Source organism: Pseudophryne corroboree, chromosome 9 (genome assembly GCF_028390025.1).
Source record: "Pseudophryne corroboree isolate aPseCor3 chromosome 9, aPseCor3.hap2, whole genome shotgun sequence".
In the NCBI taxonomy this organism is placed as follows: Eukaryota; Metazoa; Chordata; class Amphibia; order Anura; family Myobatrachidae; genus Pseudophryne; species Pseudophryne corroboree.
The window spans coordinates 396,168,717-396,182,245 of NC_086452.1; the positions used below are offsets into that span (position 1 = coordinate 396,168,717).

A 13,529-nucleotide genomic window follows, 5' to 3' on the forward strand; every position below is an offset into this window, starting at 1 on the left:
GAATAGCCAAATATTCCCGGTATATAAATAACTGTAAATAACTGTAATAAATAATAATGAATAAATATCTGTGGAAACTTCCTCACCTCCATTGTGCTGTTGACAATTTGGGTTCCAACTGTAAAGAACTCAGGAGAAAACTCATTGTTTCTTAGGTAGAAAGCCACGACAGCAGAGAAGATGCGGACCATTGTCTCATCGCTGAAGGCATTGATTGTGCAAATGTTAAAATGACGCAAGAACCGCGGGGTCACTGCATTCCTTCCACCACCAGGGGGGCCCATTGCTGCAATCAGCTGGACATCTACTAGTGTGATTTTGGAGGTGTCCTTCAAGTCGTACCTTAAGGTTGCGAAAACATTTAAAACATTTTTTTTCTTTCAAGAATAGCTTTTAAATGGAAAGAAGGAATAACATACAAACAGCATCAGCTAAATATGATTTTGTTATAAAAATTACCAGTTCCCGTGGTCGAAGAACTGTCGCAAAAGCTCAATAGGTGGCTGTGCACCATATTTTTCTAAAGCCGGCATATTCATATCATCCACGAATATGACACATTTCTTCCCCATCTGAGGTCCATACACTCCTTTGCGTCTTTTATCCAGTCTGTCCATAACAATATTCTAAAACAGTTGTTGACAGATTAATACAAATACTGAAACAATAACCCATATGATTCCAATATGCACTTAACTTAAGCCGAGCATAAACTATACAATTATCTTGTAGATCATCTGCCAGATCTGGTGGTTAGACTGAAAAACTGGTAATGGATGAGAGCAAGTGACAAGTGACCATTTGCTCCCAAACACTGGAAAACAGACAAACTGTTAATACAAATTGGTTAAATCCGTGAGTTAACCAATTTGTCTGACCGACAGGTTTTGTCTGTTTTCCAGTGTTTGGGAACAGTCAATTGTCACTTGCAATCATCCATTACCAGATTTTCATTCCAACCAGCCAGATCTGGCAGATGAGCTGCCAGATAAATTGTATAGAGTAGGCCAAACCAACCTGTGGTTGTCCAGCTGTTGTAAAACTACACATCCCAGCATGCCCTGCCACAGTTTTAGCACTCCAGAATAGCAAAACTGTGGCAAGGCATGCAGGGACTTGTAGTTTCACAACATCTGGAAAGCTACAGGTTGGCCAGGTCGTGTATATGTACAGTATGCCCAGTTTTAGCAATAGTAACTTTGCTGAGATAAAAATATATATTATATTCAAAGATACGCAATGTTTGCATGTCCAATGGGGGTCATTCCGAGTTGATCGCTAGCTGCCGTTCGCAGCGCAGCGATTAGGTCAAAAAACAGCAATTCTGCGCATGCGTATGGGGCGCAGTGCGCACGTGCGTCGTACTTTCACAAAAGCCGACATTTCACACAAGGTCTAGCAACGCTTTTCAGTCGCACTACTCGCCGCAGAGTGACTGACAGGAAGTGGGTATTTCTGGGTGTCACCTGACAGGGAGTGTGCGGAAAAACGCAGACGTGCCAGATAAAAACGCAGGTGTGGCTGGGGAAACGGAGGCGTGGTTGGCCGAACGCAGGGTGTGTTTGTGACATCAAAACAGGAACTAAACAGTCTGAAGTGTTCGCTAGCTAGAAGTAAGTCTCGAGCTACTCTGAAACTGCACAATCTTTTTTTGTAGCAGCGCAGCGATCCTTTCGTTCGCACTTCTGCTAAGCTAAGATACACTCCCAGAGGGCGGTGGCTTAGCGTTTGCACTGCTGCTAAAAACAGCTAGCGAGCGAACAACTCGGAATGAGGGCCAATGTCCAATGTATTTGTAATGCGCTTGCATTCCAATGAATACTCCTGGGGTATGCAGTGTGATTTTGGATGCAGAGAACTGGTATTACAGTGGGCTTTCTGGGTAATAACGGGGGTTGCTCTAATGTTCAGCGACTTTTTACACACAGCGGCCTATTAGACATGCAGTCGGTGGGCGTCTCTGTACGAATTCCAACAGCTGCAGCACTAGCATAAAGGCGCAGTCAGTTGCAATTGCATTAGCGTCTACCTCTGAATCAGGCCCTTAACCCTGCGACAGACATTCTTTAACACCAGGTTGGAATATGGTGTGGACGTCCACTTAGAATAGACAGAACAAAGATAGACTCTGAAACACAACTACACATACCTGAGTCTGATTGGCACTGGTTCGGGCAGAAAAATTGATGAAGAAGGGAAAGAATTTATCTTTGTCCAAATTGTTCATTAATTTGTCCTTAACATAAACAGATTTACCCGTTCCAGTCGGCCCCACAAATAATAAAGGTCTATGGAAAGAAAGAATAATTGGTTGGTTACCAAAAGTATATGTCAGGCCCAGTGGCGCCAAGAAGTGTGTGTGTGTGTGTGTGTGTGTGTGTGTGTGTGTGTGTGTGTGTGTGTGTGTGTGTGTGTGTGTGTGTGTGTGTGTGTGTGGTTGGAGGGGCCCAGGCCAGCTGCTGAGGGGGAAATTGCTCCCCTTTATGGTGCTGTGTGCTGAGCTCTGTGTGAGTCAGGGACAGATCCACGGGAGAGGAATTGGCTACAACACTTCTCTTCACACAGTACAGAGGGCCATCGGTGTTATTACCATAGATGATTACCATTGATTGTTATATGGCGAGTGGCCATCGATTTTTGCCAAATATACAATGGATGACCATAGATAGTTTAACCAACCGATAGTCATCCCTACTCTTTGACTGAATGGCCCGTGAGCTAATCAGAACCTACGGGGGGGAGGGCGACTTTGTGGGTATCAGGGAGCAGAGCTATTCTTCGTGTGCTGACACCTTGTAAAAAATAAAATAAAAAATTATTTGGTTATGCTCTGCCATCGATGGAGGGAAACCATCTGGTTGCACCCATCGATGGCAAAAGCATTTCGACATCAGCCATAAACTATTGATGATTATGAAGCATTGATAATTGATGGCCATCTCTATCACACAGCTGCAGCACGGGGTGGGTTGGGGGGGGGGGGGGGGGGACTTCGGTGTTTGTGAGTAGTCCGCGGTGGGAGGGGGTCGGTCTGTGCAGTCAGCCAGGGGGGCCTCATGGGGATTGTGCATTGGTATAGCTACGCCTCTGCTTGGGAGTGACTGTGTCAGGTGAGCCCATGTCTTGTCATGATGCCCGCTGGAGGCGCAGTGCTCGGTCCCCATGGCCAGGGATGGACAGCTGGACTAGGGAAATGCACACCGACTCCCCCCTCCACACACCTGTTAATTGTCCAGAGCAACTTTAATGCTGTGGAAACATCTGTATGCTGGGTGTAGGGTGGATCCTGGCTCACCCACTCCACTAGTCATATGGACTCCCCAGCACTACCTCTGGATGACCTAGTGGGGTTTTTTACAGATAGTGGGGGGTGATCCACCCAGCGCACCCACATGCTGAGTGAGCGGTGCAGCTTCGTGACACCCCAAATTACAAATACTTTCTAATTTTTGGAGAGGGGGTGTGGCCACATCTACCAGGTTTAACCAAGCCCACAAGTACTTCACGGCCCTGGTCAGGCCTTCAGCATCACTTAATGTGTGTTGTATGAACTTATTCTCTGTAAGCTCCACCTACCGGTCAGCCTCATATTAACTTTGAGGCTCACTGAAATACGGTTGCAAAGCGGCTATTGTACACACCTCGTTCGATGTTTTACTGCACATGTGTCTGAGCCGCAGTGCGCATGCGCAGCGACTGACTTGCGATTGCGTTCACATCGAGGAAGTAGTCTCAAAGTGAGTGATAGGAAGACAGTGTTTGAGGGTGGGAACGGGGAGTAGTTGGGTAAACGCAGTTGTGTCATGGTCGTTCAGACAGAGTTTTCTGGATGTGCATAAATCAGCAGTTGCGATCTTACTTGCTACTAGAGAGCACTCTGAATCACTGGAGAGCAGCTCAGCCTGTGCGTCTTCAGAGGCACTCAGATGCTGCGACATGACCCGATATGCGACGATGGTACTGATGTATCAGTAATAATACACAGTTGGACAGAAATGATATGACAGCAGTGGGTGTCCCTATGCTCAAATTAGCTTCTGCCGATATTAGTATATAATCGCAACTGTATGCAGCAAAAGATAGCAACAGCAGCAGCAAGAACAACATCACCTGCATGAGCCTCTTAGGTCATACCTCATAGGCTTCCACTAAAGCTTTCCAGTGCACCATGGGTATATGATACCACAGCCCCACCATTTTACCCTCATGTAGTCCATCAAACAGGTGCAGCTATATCCTCACCTTTTTTATCAGCAATGATATTTTACCAATTCACTTCACAAATCCCATTACTACAATAAAACACCATTCTCCAGATTTTTACAACTATCTTGAAATTATAGATACACAGAAGTGGGTTATGCTGTCTGTCAACTTATACTCAGGCTACAGGGAAGCTCATAGAGAGGACAGAATAATGGGGGTCATTCCGAGTTGATCGCTAGCTGCCGTTGTTCGCAGCGCAGCGATCAGGCTAAAAATCAGCATTTATGTGTATGCACCGCAATGCGCACACGCGACGTACGGGTACAAAGGCATTTGTTGTTTTGCACAGGTTCTAGCAAAGTTTTCAGTCGTACTGACGGCCGCAAGAAATTGACAGGAAGGAGACGTTTCTGGGTGTCAACTGACCGTTTTCAGGGAGTATTTGCAAAAACACAGGCGTGTCTGAAAAAACGCAGGCGTGGCTGGGCGTTCGCTGGGTGGGTGTATGACGTCAAATCCGGACACTAATAGGCTGAAGTGATCGCCAGAGCTGAGTAGGTTCAGAGCTACTCAGAAACTGCACAAACAGTTTTTGCAGAACTCGGCTGCACATGTGTTCGCACTTCTGCTAAGCTAAAATACACTCCCCAGTGGGCGGCGGCATAGCGTCTGCATGGCTGCTAAAACTAGCTAGCGAGCGATCAACTCGGAATGACCCTCAATATACATTGTGCTGTTTACATTGTATTACTGAAGTGATTTAAGACTGATGTTTCAGGTGTGTACATTTGGATGAAAAAAATAACACTCACTTGGTGTGTTTGATACACATATTCATGAGGAAGGTATATCTAACAGTGTCCATTGTTGGTACAATGATATCTTGAATTTTGGTGTTTTTGTCTCCAATGGTCGTGCTTTTGATGAAGTCATTCCAATGAATCCAGCGTCCCCGGGATTTTAGCTGAAAAAACCCACAAGCTTTTAAAAATGTTAAAACACTCTGGAAATGGAAACAATTCCTGCAGATGAGGAGGAGTTATAGAACACAGACAACACATCATGATAGCAGCAAAACTAGGGACATTTTCATGCAATACAGCGCATCCGAAAAGTATTCACAGCGCTTCATTTTTTCCACATTTTGTTATGTTACAGCCTTATTCCGAAATGGAATACATTCATTTTCCCCCTCAAAATTCTACACACAATACCCCATAATGACAACGTGAAAAAAGTTTTTTTTGTGATTTTTGCAAATTTATTAAAAATAAAAAAATAAGAAATCACATGTATATAAGTATTCACAGCCTTTGCCATGAAGCTCAAAATTGAGCTCAGGTGCATCCTGTTTCCACTGACCATCCTTGAGATATTCCTACAGCTTACTGTGGTAAATCCAGTTAATTGAACATGATTTTGAAAGGCACACACCTGTCTATATAAGGTCCAACACTTGACAGTGCATGTCTGAGCACAAACCAAGCATGAAGTAAAAGGAATTGTCTGTAGACCTCTGAGACAGGATTGTCTCGGGAAATAAATCTGGGGAAGGGTACAGAAAAATATCTGCTGCTTCTAAGGTCCCAATGAGTACAGTGGCCTCCATCATCCATAAATGGAAGAAGTTCGGAACCACCAGGACTTTTCCTAGAGCTGGCCGTCCGTCTAAACTGAGCGATCGGGGGAGAAGAGCCCCAGTCATGGAGGTGACCAAGAACCCGATGGTCACTCTATCCGAGCTACAGCATTCCTCTGTGGAGGGAGGAGAACCTTCCAGAAGGACAACCATCTCTGCAGCAATCCACCAATCAGGCCTGTATGGTAGAGTGGCCAGACAGAAGCCACTCCTTAGTAAAAAGCACATGGCAGCCCACCTAGAGTTTGCCAAAATGCACCTGAAGGACTCTCAGATCATCAGAAACAAAATACTCTGGCCTGATGAGACAAAGATTGAACTCTTTGGCGTGAATACCAGACGTCATGTTTGGAGGAAACCAGGCACCGCTCATCACCAGGCCAATACCATCCCCACGGTGAAGCATGGTGGTTGCAGCATCATGCTGTGGGGATGTTTTTCAGTGGCAGGAACCGGGAGACTAGTCAGGATAGAGGGAAAGATGGATGCAGCAATGTACAGAGACATCCTGAATGAAAACCTGCTCCAGAGCCCTCCTGACCTCAGACTGGGGCGACGGTTCATCTTTCAGCAGGACAACGACCCTAAGCACACAGCCAAGATATCAAGGGAGTGGTTTCAGGACAACTCTGTGAATGTCCTTGAGTGGCCCAACCAGAGCCCAAACTTGAAACCGATTGAACATCTCTGGAGAGATCTGAAAATGGCTGTGCACCGACTATTCCCATCCAACCTGATGGAGCTTGAGAGGTGCTGCAAAGAGGAATGGGTAAAACTGCCCAAAAATAGGTGTGCCAAGCTTGTGGCATCATATTCAAAAAGACTTGAGACTGTAATTGCTGCCAAAGGTGCATCAACAAAGTATTGAGGAAAGGCTGTGAATACTTATGTACATGTGATTTCTTAGTTTTTTATTTTTAATAAATTTGCAAAAATTACAAAAAAACTTTTTCACGTTGTCATTATGGGGTATTGTGTGTAGAATTTTGAGGGAAAAAATTAATTTATTCCATTTTGGAATAAGGCTGTAACATAACAAAATGTGGAAAAAGTGAAGCGCTGTGAATACTTTCCGGGTGCAGTGTATGTAGCGTATTCTAGCCTGGTGAGGAAGCAACTAAACTAATATGATATGGAAACATGCCCTGAATGCTCTGGGATGGGAGTGTTCAAAACAGGAGGGAAAAGTACAAGGATGAGATAATGAGTATGTGTGGCAGAGATATATGTCAGGATTCAACTCTGGTATCTTAACCATTGTATTGCAAATAAAGGAAATTCTAACTGTAATGCTGGATACACACTTGCCAATATATATAATTCATACAGGTGACAAATGATATATCGGCTAGACCACTGGCTTGTGTATACAGCCGATACGTCTGTGAGCAAAGTCGGCCTGCAGCAAGGATGATGCTGATATATCGTGAAGGTCTATTGGCACATCTGCCTGTGTGCAGAGGCGGATTGGCCATAGGGTCTACAGGGAAGATTCCCAGTGGGCCGAAGCACCCGTGGGGCCTGTTTTGTTTGAGGACATGTGGTCCTTTTTATAGACATAATGAATAAGATGCAAAATAATTTGCATATATGAAAATTACTGCCACTTAGCCTGTGATTGCAGATGATCTAGTGTATGCTCTGTCTGCCTGCTTGGCTGACATATAAGATTGAGTGAATAGTGATTGGGATACGGTTGGTGTAATAAGTAAGAAAATATATCTTTCTAAAGAATGATATAGTTTCCTAAATTCTGAAGGTGTATCCTATAATGTGCTCATAATATTTAATTTTATTTCTTTTTAACTTCCCCTTGATGCTGGACATGCCCACTATCTGGAAAGTCTTGGGGGGAGGGTGCTGCTGCCATGGCCCATGGCTAGACCTTACACCTCTGGTGCTGCCCATGTGGGGCCACTAGTACAAATTTTTCCAGGGCCGCTTTTTGTTCCCAATCTGCCCCTGCCTGTGTGTATGGGTGACCTGCCGACCAAATTATATATAGGCTGCAGAATACACTGAATATGATGTCACAACTGGGCAGGCATATTCAAATGGCTCTGCTGCAAACATACCAGGCGGACGATTGGTAAATGTGTATGCACAAGATCATTTGTGCATAAACCTTACCATTAGTTAGATCGGTCGGCGGATCGGCCAATCCATCGGTCAAGTATGCACCCAGTCTAAGTATCTTGTTGAAAGGACAATGCCACAATGTATTTGGGAAAGAAAAAAAGTTCTTCAAAAAAACAGTTTTACTGTATTAACAAAAAATCTCCCATTCATGCTAATAACAATATGTAGGAAATAAGGTTATTCCTGCATATTTACACTGATAGGTTTATATGTTTGCCCCCATGCCTTTGCCCAGTCTTCACAAGTGCCCCATCATATGTTGCACTGAATGTCCATGTATAAAAGAGACACAAAATGACAGTTGTTAGCAGTCAGCTCAGTCCTGTCCGGTTTCTGGAACATATTTTACCTCATACATATAGTCATAGACCAGGCCTTTGTCATCAAATGGACATTCCCATTTTCCCACAGATGCCGGAATCGGGTGCAGCTCATTCTTTCCTGATAGGATTTCTTTGAGAAAAGCATCAAACTTGACTTGACTGTCAGTATCACAGCAGCCGCCTATGGACCACACCACGGAGAAAGCAAAACAGGCCTAGCGGAAAAAAGACATATACTGAATCAAGGCCATGAGTCAGCAGACACAGCTGTGTTTAGTCACCTACCATGCATTTCCTCTAATGTCGCAGGTATGCATTGCTAATACTGGCTTGTGGAACCCTATTTCTCTCATTTTCAGGAACGCAATAGGTCCACTTCATGGGGTAGATTTGCAAAAGCTTCTGAAACTGATAAATGGTGGTGTTGTCAACAGGAACCAATCCGATTCTAGCTATCATTTCTCTATGGCATTCTAGAAAATAGGCAAAATCTGATTGGTTGGTACAGGCAAGACCACAACTGGTTTGTTTTAGAAGCTTTAGTAAATCTACCCCGCATATTTGGCTTACTAAAGGATTTTGACACAGATGAGCCAGGCTGACCACTGGTCATGCAGTGTAAGAGCTTTGTGGCCCATGAGATGAGGATCTTACCATAATCCAGATACGGATGTTCTTATTAATTGGGTCTTCCGTCACCGTGTCAAAAATCAACATTTCAAAGAGTCGGGTGAGAGATATGACCACATTACTATCATTGGTGATCACCAGCTCCTGTCCGGGGAAAACAATGGATTATAGACGTGCTGTACACTAAAGTCACTGGGTGGTCTTGAAGCTGAACAACCGAAATAGAAAATATGGTGTGTGAGCAAATGGGCAAATTAGCAAGGCAAAATTGTTGGGGGGATGGGGGGAGATGGGGTGTTGGACAATCATTTTGTGCCTGTGGGTGCCCTCTCCCCTAAATCCGCCCCTGCTAATCCCAAAAATCAGAAGCGCACCTTGCAGTGTTTCCTGAGGAATCGTAATAGAGGTCGGATGAGCCAGTCAAAGAGATCCTCCAGTAAAGCAAAATGTTCTTTCTTCTTCAAGGCTTCAGGGAGGGTGTTGAGCCAAGACTTGACTAGTGGGGCCCAGCCCAGTTGTTGGGGTTCCAGGTAAATCATACCACAGCGGCTGACCGTGGCAGGCTGAGGAATAAAATGTTAAAATGTTGTAAACTCCCAAGTTTATAATCAGAGATGAAGATTCTTATTATAGGATGACTGTAAACGTACCGATGCCTGGGACAGGTCCATTGTTTCAAAGATGAGACTCATCTGAGGTGACATCTGAATGATCTCCCCACTCATTAAGCACAGCTGGGAACAAAGTAAGAAAAAATAAAATTTGCATTTAGGGGCAACTATTGATTGTGCAAGTTTCACTCTCCTGAAGAAACTGATGGACTTATTGAGTAAGTAGTGTAAGCAGTGATTTACACTCATGCCATCAATGCGATGGGTGGCAGATACTAGAAGGGTCCAAGACACCAACAACAGGATGCACAGGAAAGATAAAATTATAAAAAAATACTTTAAACTAGTGATGAGCGGATTCGGTTTTACTCGGTTTTACTCGGTTCTCAAAACGGCATCTTATTGGTTCACGGATGTCACGTGTTTTGGATAGCCAATAAGATGCCGTTTTGAGAACCGAGTAAAACCGAGTAAAACCGAATCCGCTCATCACTACTTTAAACAGAATGATGTATTACATGTCCATGTCTGATAATGTCTAATAAATGTCCTTTCATATACTGAATGCACTTTTCTGTTATGTAATGCTGCACAATAAAAAGATGAGCAGGCAAGTACAAAACTGAAAGAGATGATACAGAGCAATGATGGGCCACCACAGGGGCCATATTGGACACCTATTGACCTTCAGTAATAAGTGAAATGAATACATTTAGGGCCTGATCCAAAGATGGACACACTTCATGCAGCAGATGTGTCCGCTAGTGAGAACACGCTAATGGTGCAGGAGGTGTCTTGTGTAAATGGACGCCTCCTTCCGGCTTCTGTGGTCCACTGCCACGCCTGAAGGTGCAGCATCGGATCACTCTGCCTGGACATTGCTCATCTGAGTAAACCTCAGCTTACTCAAGATGGCCTTTGTTTACACGATGCCAGGGTTAGTGAAGCTGTGTCGGAAGATGCAGACCCTGGCCTCGGCACGCCTATAAAACAGAGCTGACATGCTGATCCCTGCCCCAAAAAGGCTGCGGACTCATCTAACATCTGCGGGTTCTGTCATGCGCTGTACAACAAACATCGGAGATGTATGTATACAATTGGGTTTGCATTCATCTCTGAATCAGGCCATTAATCAATGAGAGACACTTATCTGTAATACCATCAGCACGTATTATCTGCCAGGGCTGACTTCAGAAATTGTGAGACCCAATACAAATGAAAAAGGCAGGGCCACTCATGTCCATGATTCCACTCTCCCCCCAAAGGTCTGGTGGTTGCATAGGTGTATATTTAGTATTACAGGCTATGTAAACATAAGGATCCGGTGAAGATCCTGAAGTTCAGAATCCCGGCAGCTGGAAACATGACGACGGAATCCCGACACTGCTCGGAATACCGTCATGGATCGCAATGCCAGCGCCGGAATCTCAAACACAGGGATCCCAACAGTAAGCATGCGGGCTGCTTAGGGTCAGGCCGCGGAGGGGGGGGGGGGGGCTAGGTTAGGTTTAGGCTGCGGGGAGGGAGGGTTAGGTTTAGGCACCACCGGGGAGGGTTAGGGTTAGGTTGCAGGGAGAGTGGGTTGGGTTTAGGCACCACGGGTTAGGCTGCTGGGAAGGGGGATTGGGAGAGTTAGATTTAGGCTGCGGGGAAGGGGGATAGGGAAGGTCAGGTTTAGGCTGCGAGGAGGGGGGGGGTCGGTTTAGACACCATTGGTGAGGGTTAGTCTGCGGGGTGGGGGGGTGGGGGGGTTTTAGGGTTAGGGGGTTTGGGGATTAGGGATATCATACCTACCTCGTAGGTGTCAGAATCCTGAGCGTCGGGATGCTGCTGTCGGTATTCTGACCGCCGGCATCCTAAACACCGGAATCCCGATACCATCCCATAATATAGTATGACAACAGATCATGGGGCAGTGAAGTCCTGGAGAGTCACATTTGTCCCCAAAGCTGCCTGGTTCTGGCCCTAGTATAGAGGCTAGTACTGAAGTCATACAAAGATAAGTAAAACGCAACTTTATATGTATACATAGGTTTGAGGTTCTTATTTCAGTCTTTCTCTAGGTTGTGTTTTTTAAGTTATCACCTGAATTAATTAATTCCTGGTAAATTACTGTTTCATGACGCTACAGGAGTCTCCTGTACTGCAGTACAAATGCAACAAACCAGATTTACCCTCAACTGCCCTCAATTTCTGTGTCCAAAAGGCATAGGGGTATATGCAATTGCGGTCGAATTCCCGAAAATGTCGAAAAACGGGACATTTTCGCCCCCCCAAAAAAATTCGACAATGCAATTCAGTACTTTTCGTCAAAAAAAAGGACTTTCCAAATTCGACTTTTTGAAATTCGACATTTGTCAAATTCGACATTTCTGCAATGGTACAAACGCGGCAATTCGACAAAAGTATATTCAATTGAAGTTTGGAAATTCGACAACAGTGCTTTTAGCCAGTAAATTCGTCATTTTCAATCCGCCACACTTTGGTGGCGGAATCTAACAAAAAAATTTAAAAACATGTTTTTTTGGTGTTTTTTTTATTGGTAATAGCATATCTATTTATATTAGAAGGGATTAGGTACTTGGTTTGTCTATTTTGGAGGCACAAGTATTATTTATAAATGTAAAAAAATTTTTTTTAAATGGAATGGTAAAAATCAGAAAAATTTTTGCGTGGGGTCCCCCCTCCTAAGCATAACCAGCGTCGGGCTCTTCGAGCCGGTCCTGGTTCTAAAAATCCGGGGGAAAAACTGACAGGGGATCCCCCGTATTTTTAAAACCAGCACCGGGCTCTGCGCCTGGTGCTGGTGCAAAAAATACGGGGGACAAAAAGAGTAGGGGTCCCCCGTATTTTTTAAACCAGCATCGGGCTCCACTAGCTGGACAGATAATGCCACAGCCGGGGGTCACTTTTATACAGCGCCCTGCGGCCGTGGCATTAAATATCCAACTAGTCACCCCTGGCCGGGGTACCCTGGGGGAGTGGGGACCCCTTCAATCAAGGGGTCCCCCCCCCACCAGCCACCCAAGGGCCAGGGGTGAAGCCCGAGGCTGTCCCCCCCATCCAAGGGCTGCGGATGGGGGGCTGATAGTCTTGAGAAAATTGAAAGAATATTGTTTTTTCCAGTAGTACTACAAGTCGCAGCAAGCCTCCCCCGCAAGCTGGTACTTGGAGAACCACAAGTACCAGCATGCGGGAGAAAAACGGGCCCGCTGGTACCTGTAGTTCTACTGGGAAAAAAATACCCAAATAAAAACAGGACACGCACACCGTGAGAGTAAAACTTTATTTCACACATGTCGACACACACACATACTTACCTATGTTCACACGCCGACCTCTGTCCACTTGTCCAAGTAGAATCCACGTGTACCTGAAAATAAAATTATACTCACCTGATCCAGTGTCCAGATTATAATCCACGTACTTGGCAAAAAAAAAAACCGAACACCCGGACCAGGCGGACTGAAAGGGGTCCCATGTTTACACATGGGACCCCTTTCCCCGAATGCAGAGACCCCCCACGTGACTGCTGTCACAGAAAGGTCTCTTCAGCCAATCAGGAAGCGCCACTTCGTGGCACTCTCCTGATTGGCTGTATGCGCGGCTGCTGGCAGACAGCGCATCACACAGCTCCCTCCATTAGTATCAATGGTGGGAACTTTGCGGTCAGCGGTGGGGTTACCCGCGGTCAGCCGCTGACCGCGGGTGACCTCACCGCTGACCGCAAAGTTCCCACCATTGAATATAATGGTAAGGCTTTGCGATGCGCTGCCTGACAGCTCAGACGCGCATAGCCAATCAGCAGAGTGCCACGACGTTGCGCTCGCTGATTGGCTGAAGGGACCTTTCTGTGACAGGAGTCACGTGGGGTCCCGGCATTCGGGGAAAGGGGTCCCATGTGTAAACATGGGACCCCTTTCAGTCCGTTTGGTCCGGGTGTTCGTTGTTTTTTTTTGCCAAGTAAGTGGATTATAATCT

General features: G+C 45.4%; 1 protein-coding gene across 1 annotated transcript in view; it reads right to left on the reverse strand.

Annotated features, from left to right (window-relative positions):
- The window catches only part of DNAH12 (dynein axonemal heavy chain 12), a 320,238-nt gene that overhangs the window by 139,110 nt on the left and 167,599 nt on the right, over window positions 1–13,529 (reverse strand). The window contains exons 33-40 of the mRNA XM_063940858.1: window positions 9,588–9,671; window positions 9,312–9,500; window positions 8,962–9,081; window positions 8,334–8,522; window positions 5,019–5,170; window positions 2,150–2,288; window positions 460–626; window positions 87–342 (exon numbers count right to left, since the gene is read on the reverse strand). Of these exons, the coding sequence (XP_063796928.1) occupies window positions 87–342; window positions 460–626; window positions 2,150–2,288; window positions 5,019–5,170; window positions 8,334–8,522; window positions 8,962–9,081; window positions 9,312–9,500; window positions 9,588–9,671 (1,296 nt within the window). The remainder of the gene's footprint in view (window positions 1–86; window positions 343–459; window positions 627–2,149; window positions 2,289–5,018; window positions 5,171–8,333; window positions 8,523–8,961; window positions 9,082–9,311; window positions 9,501–9,587; window positions 9,672–13,529) is intronic.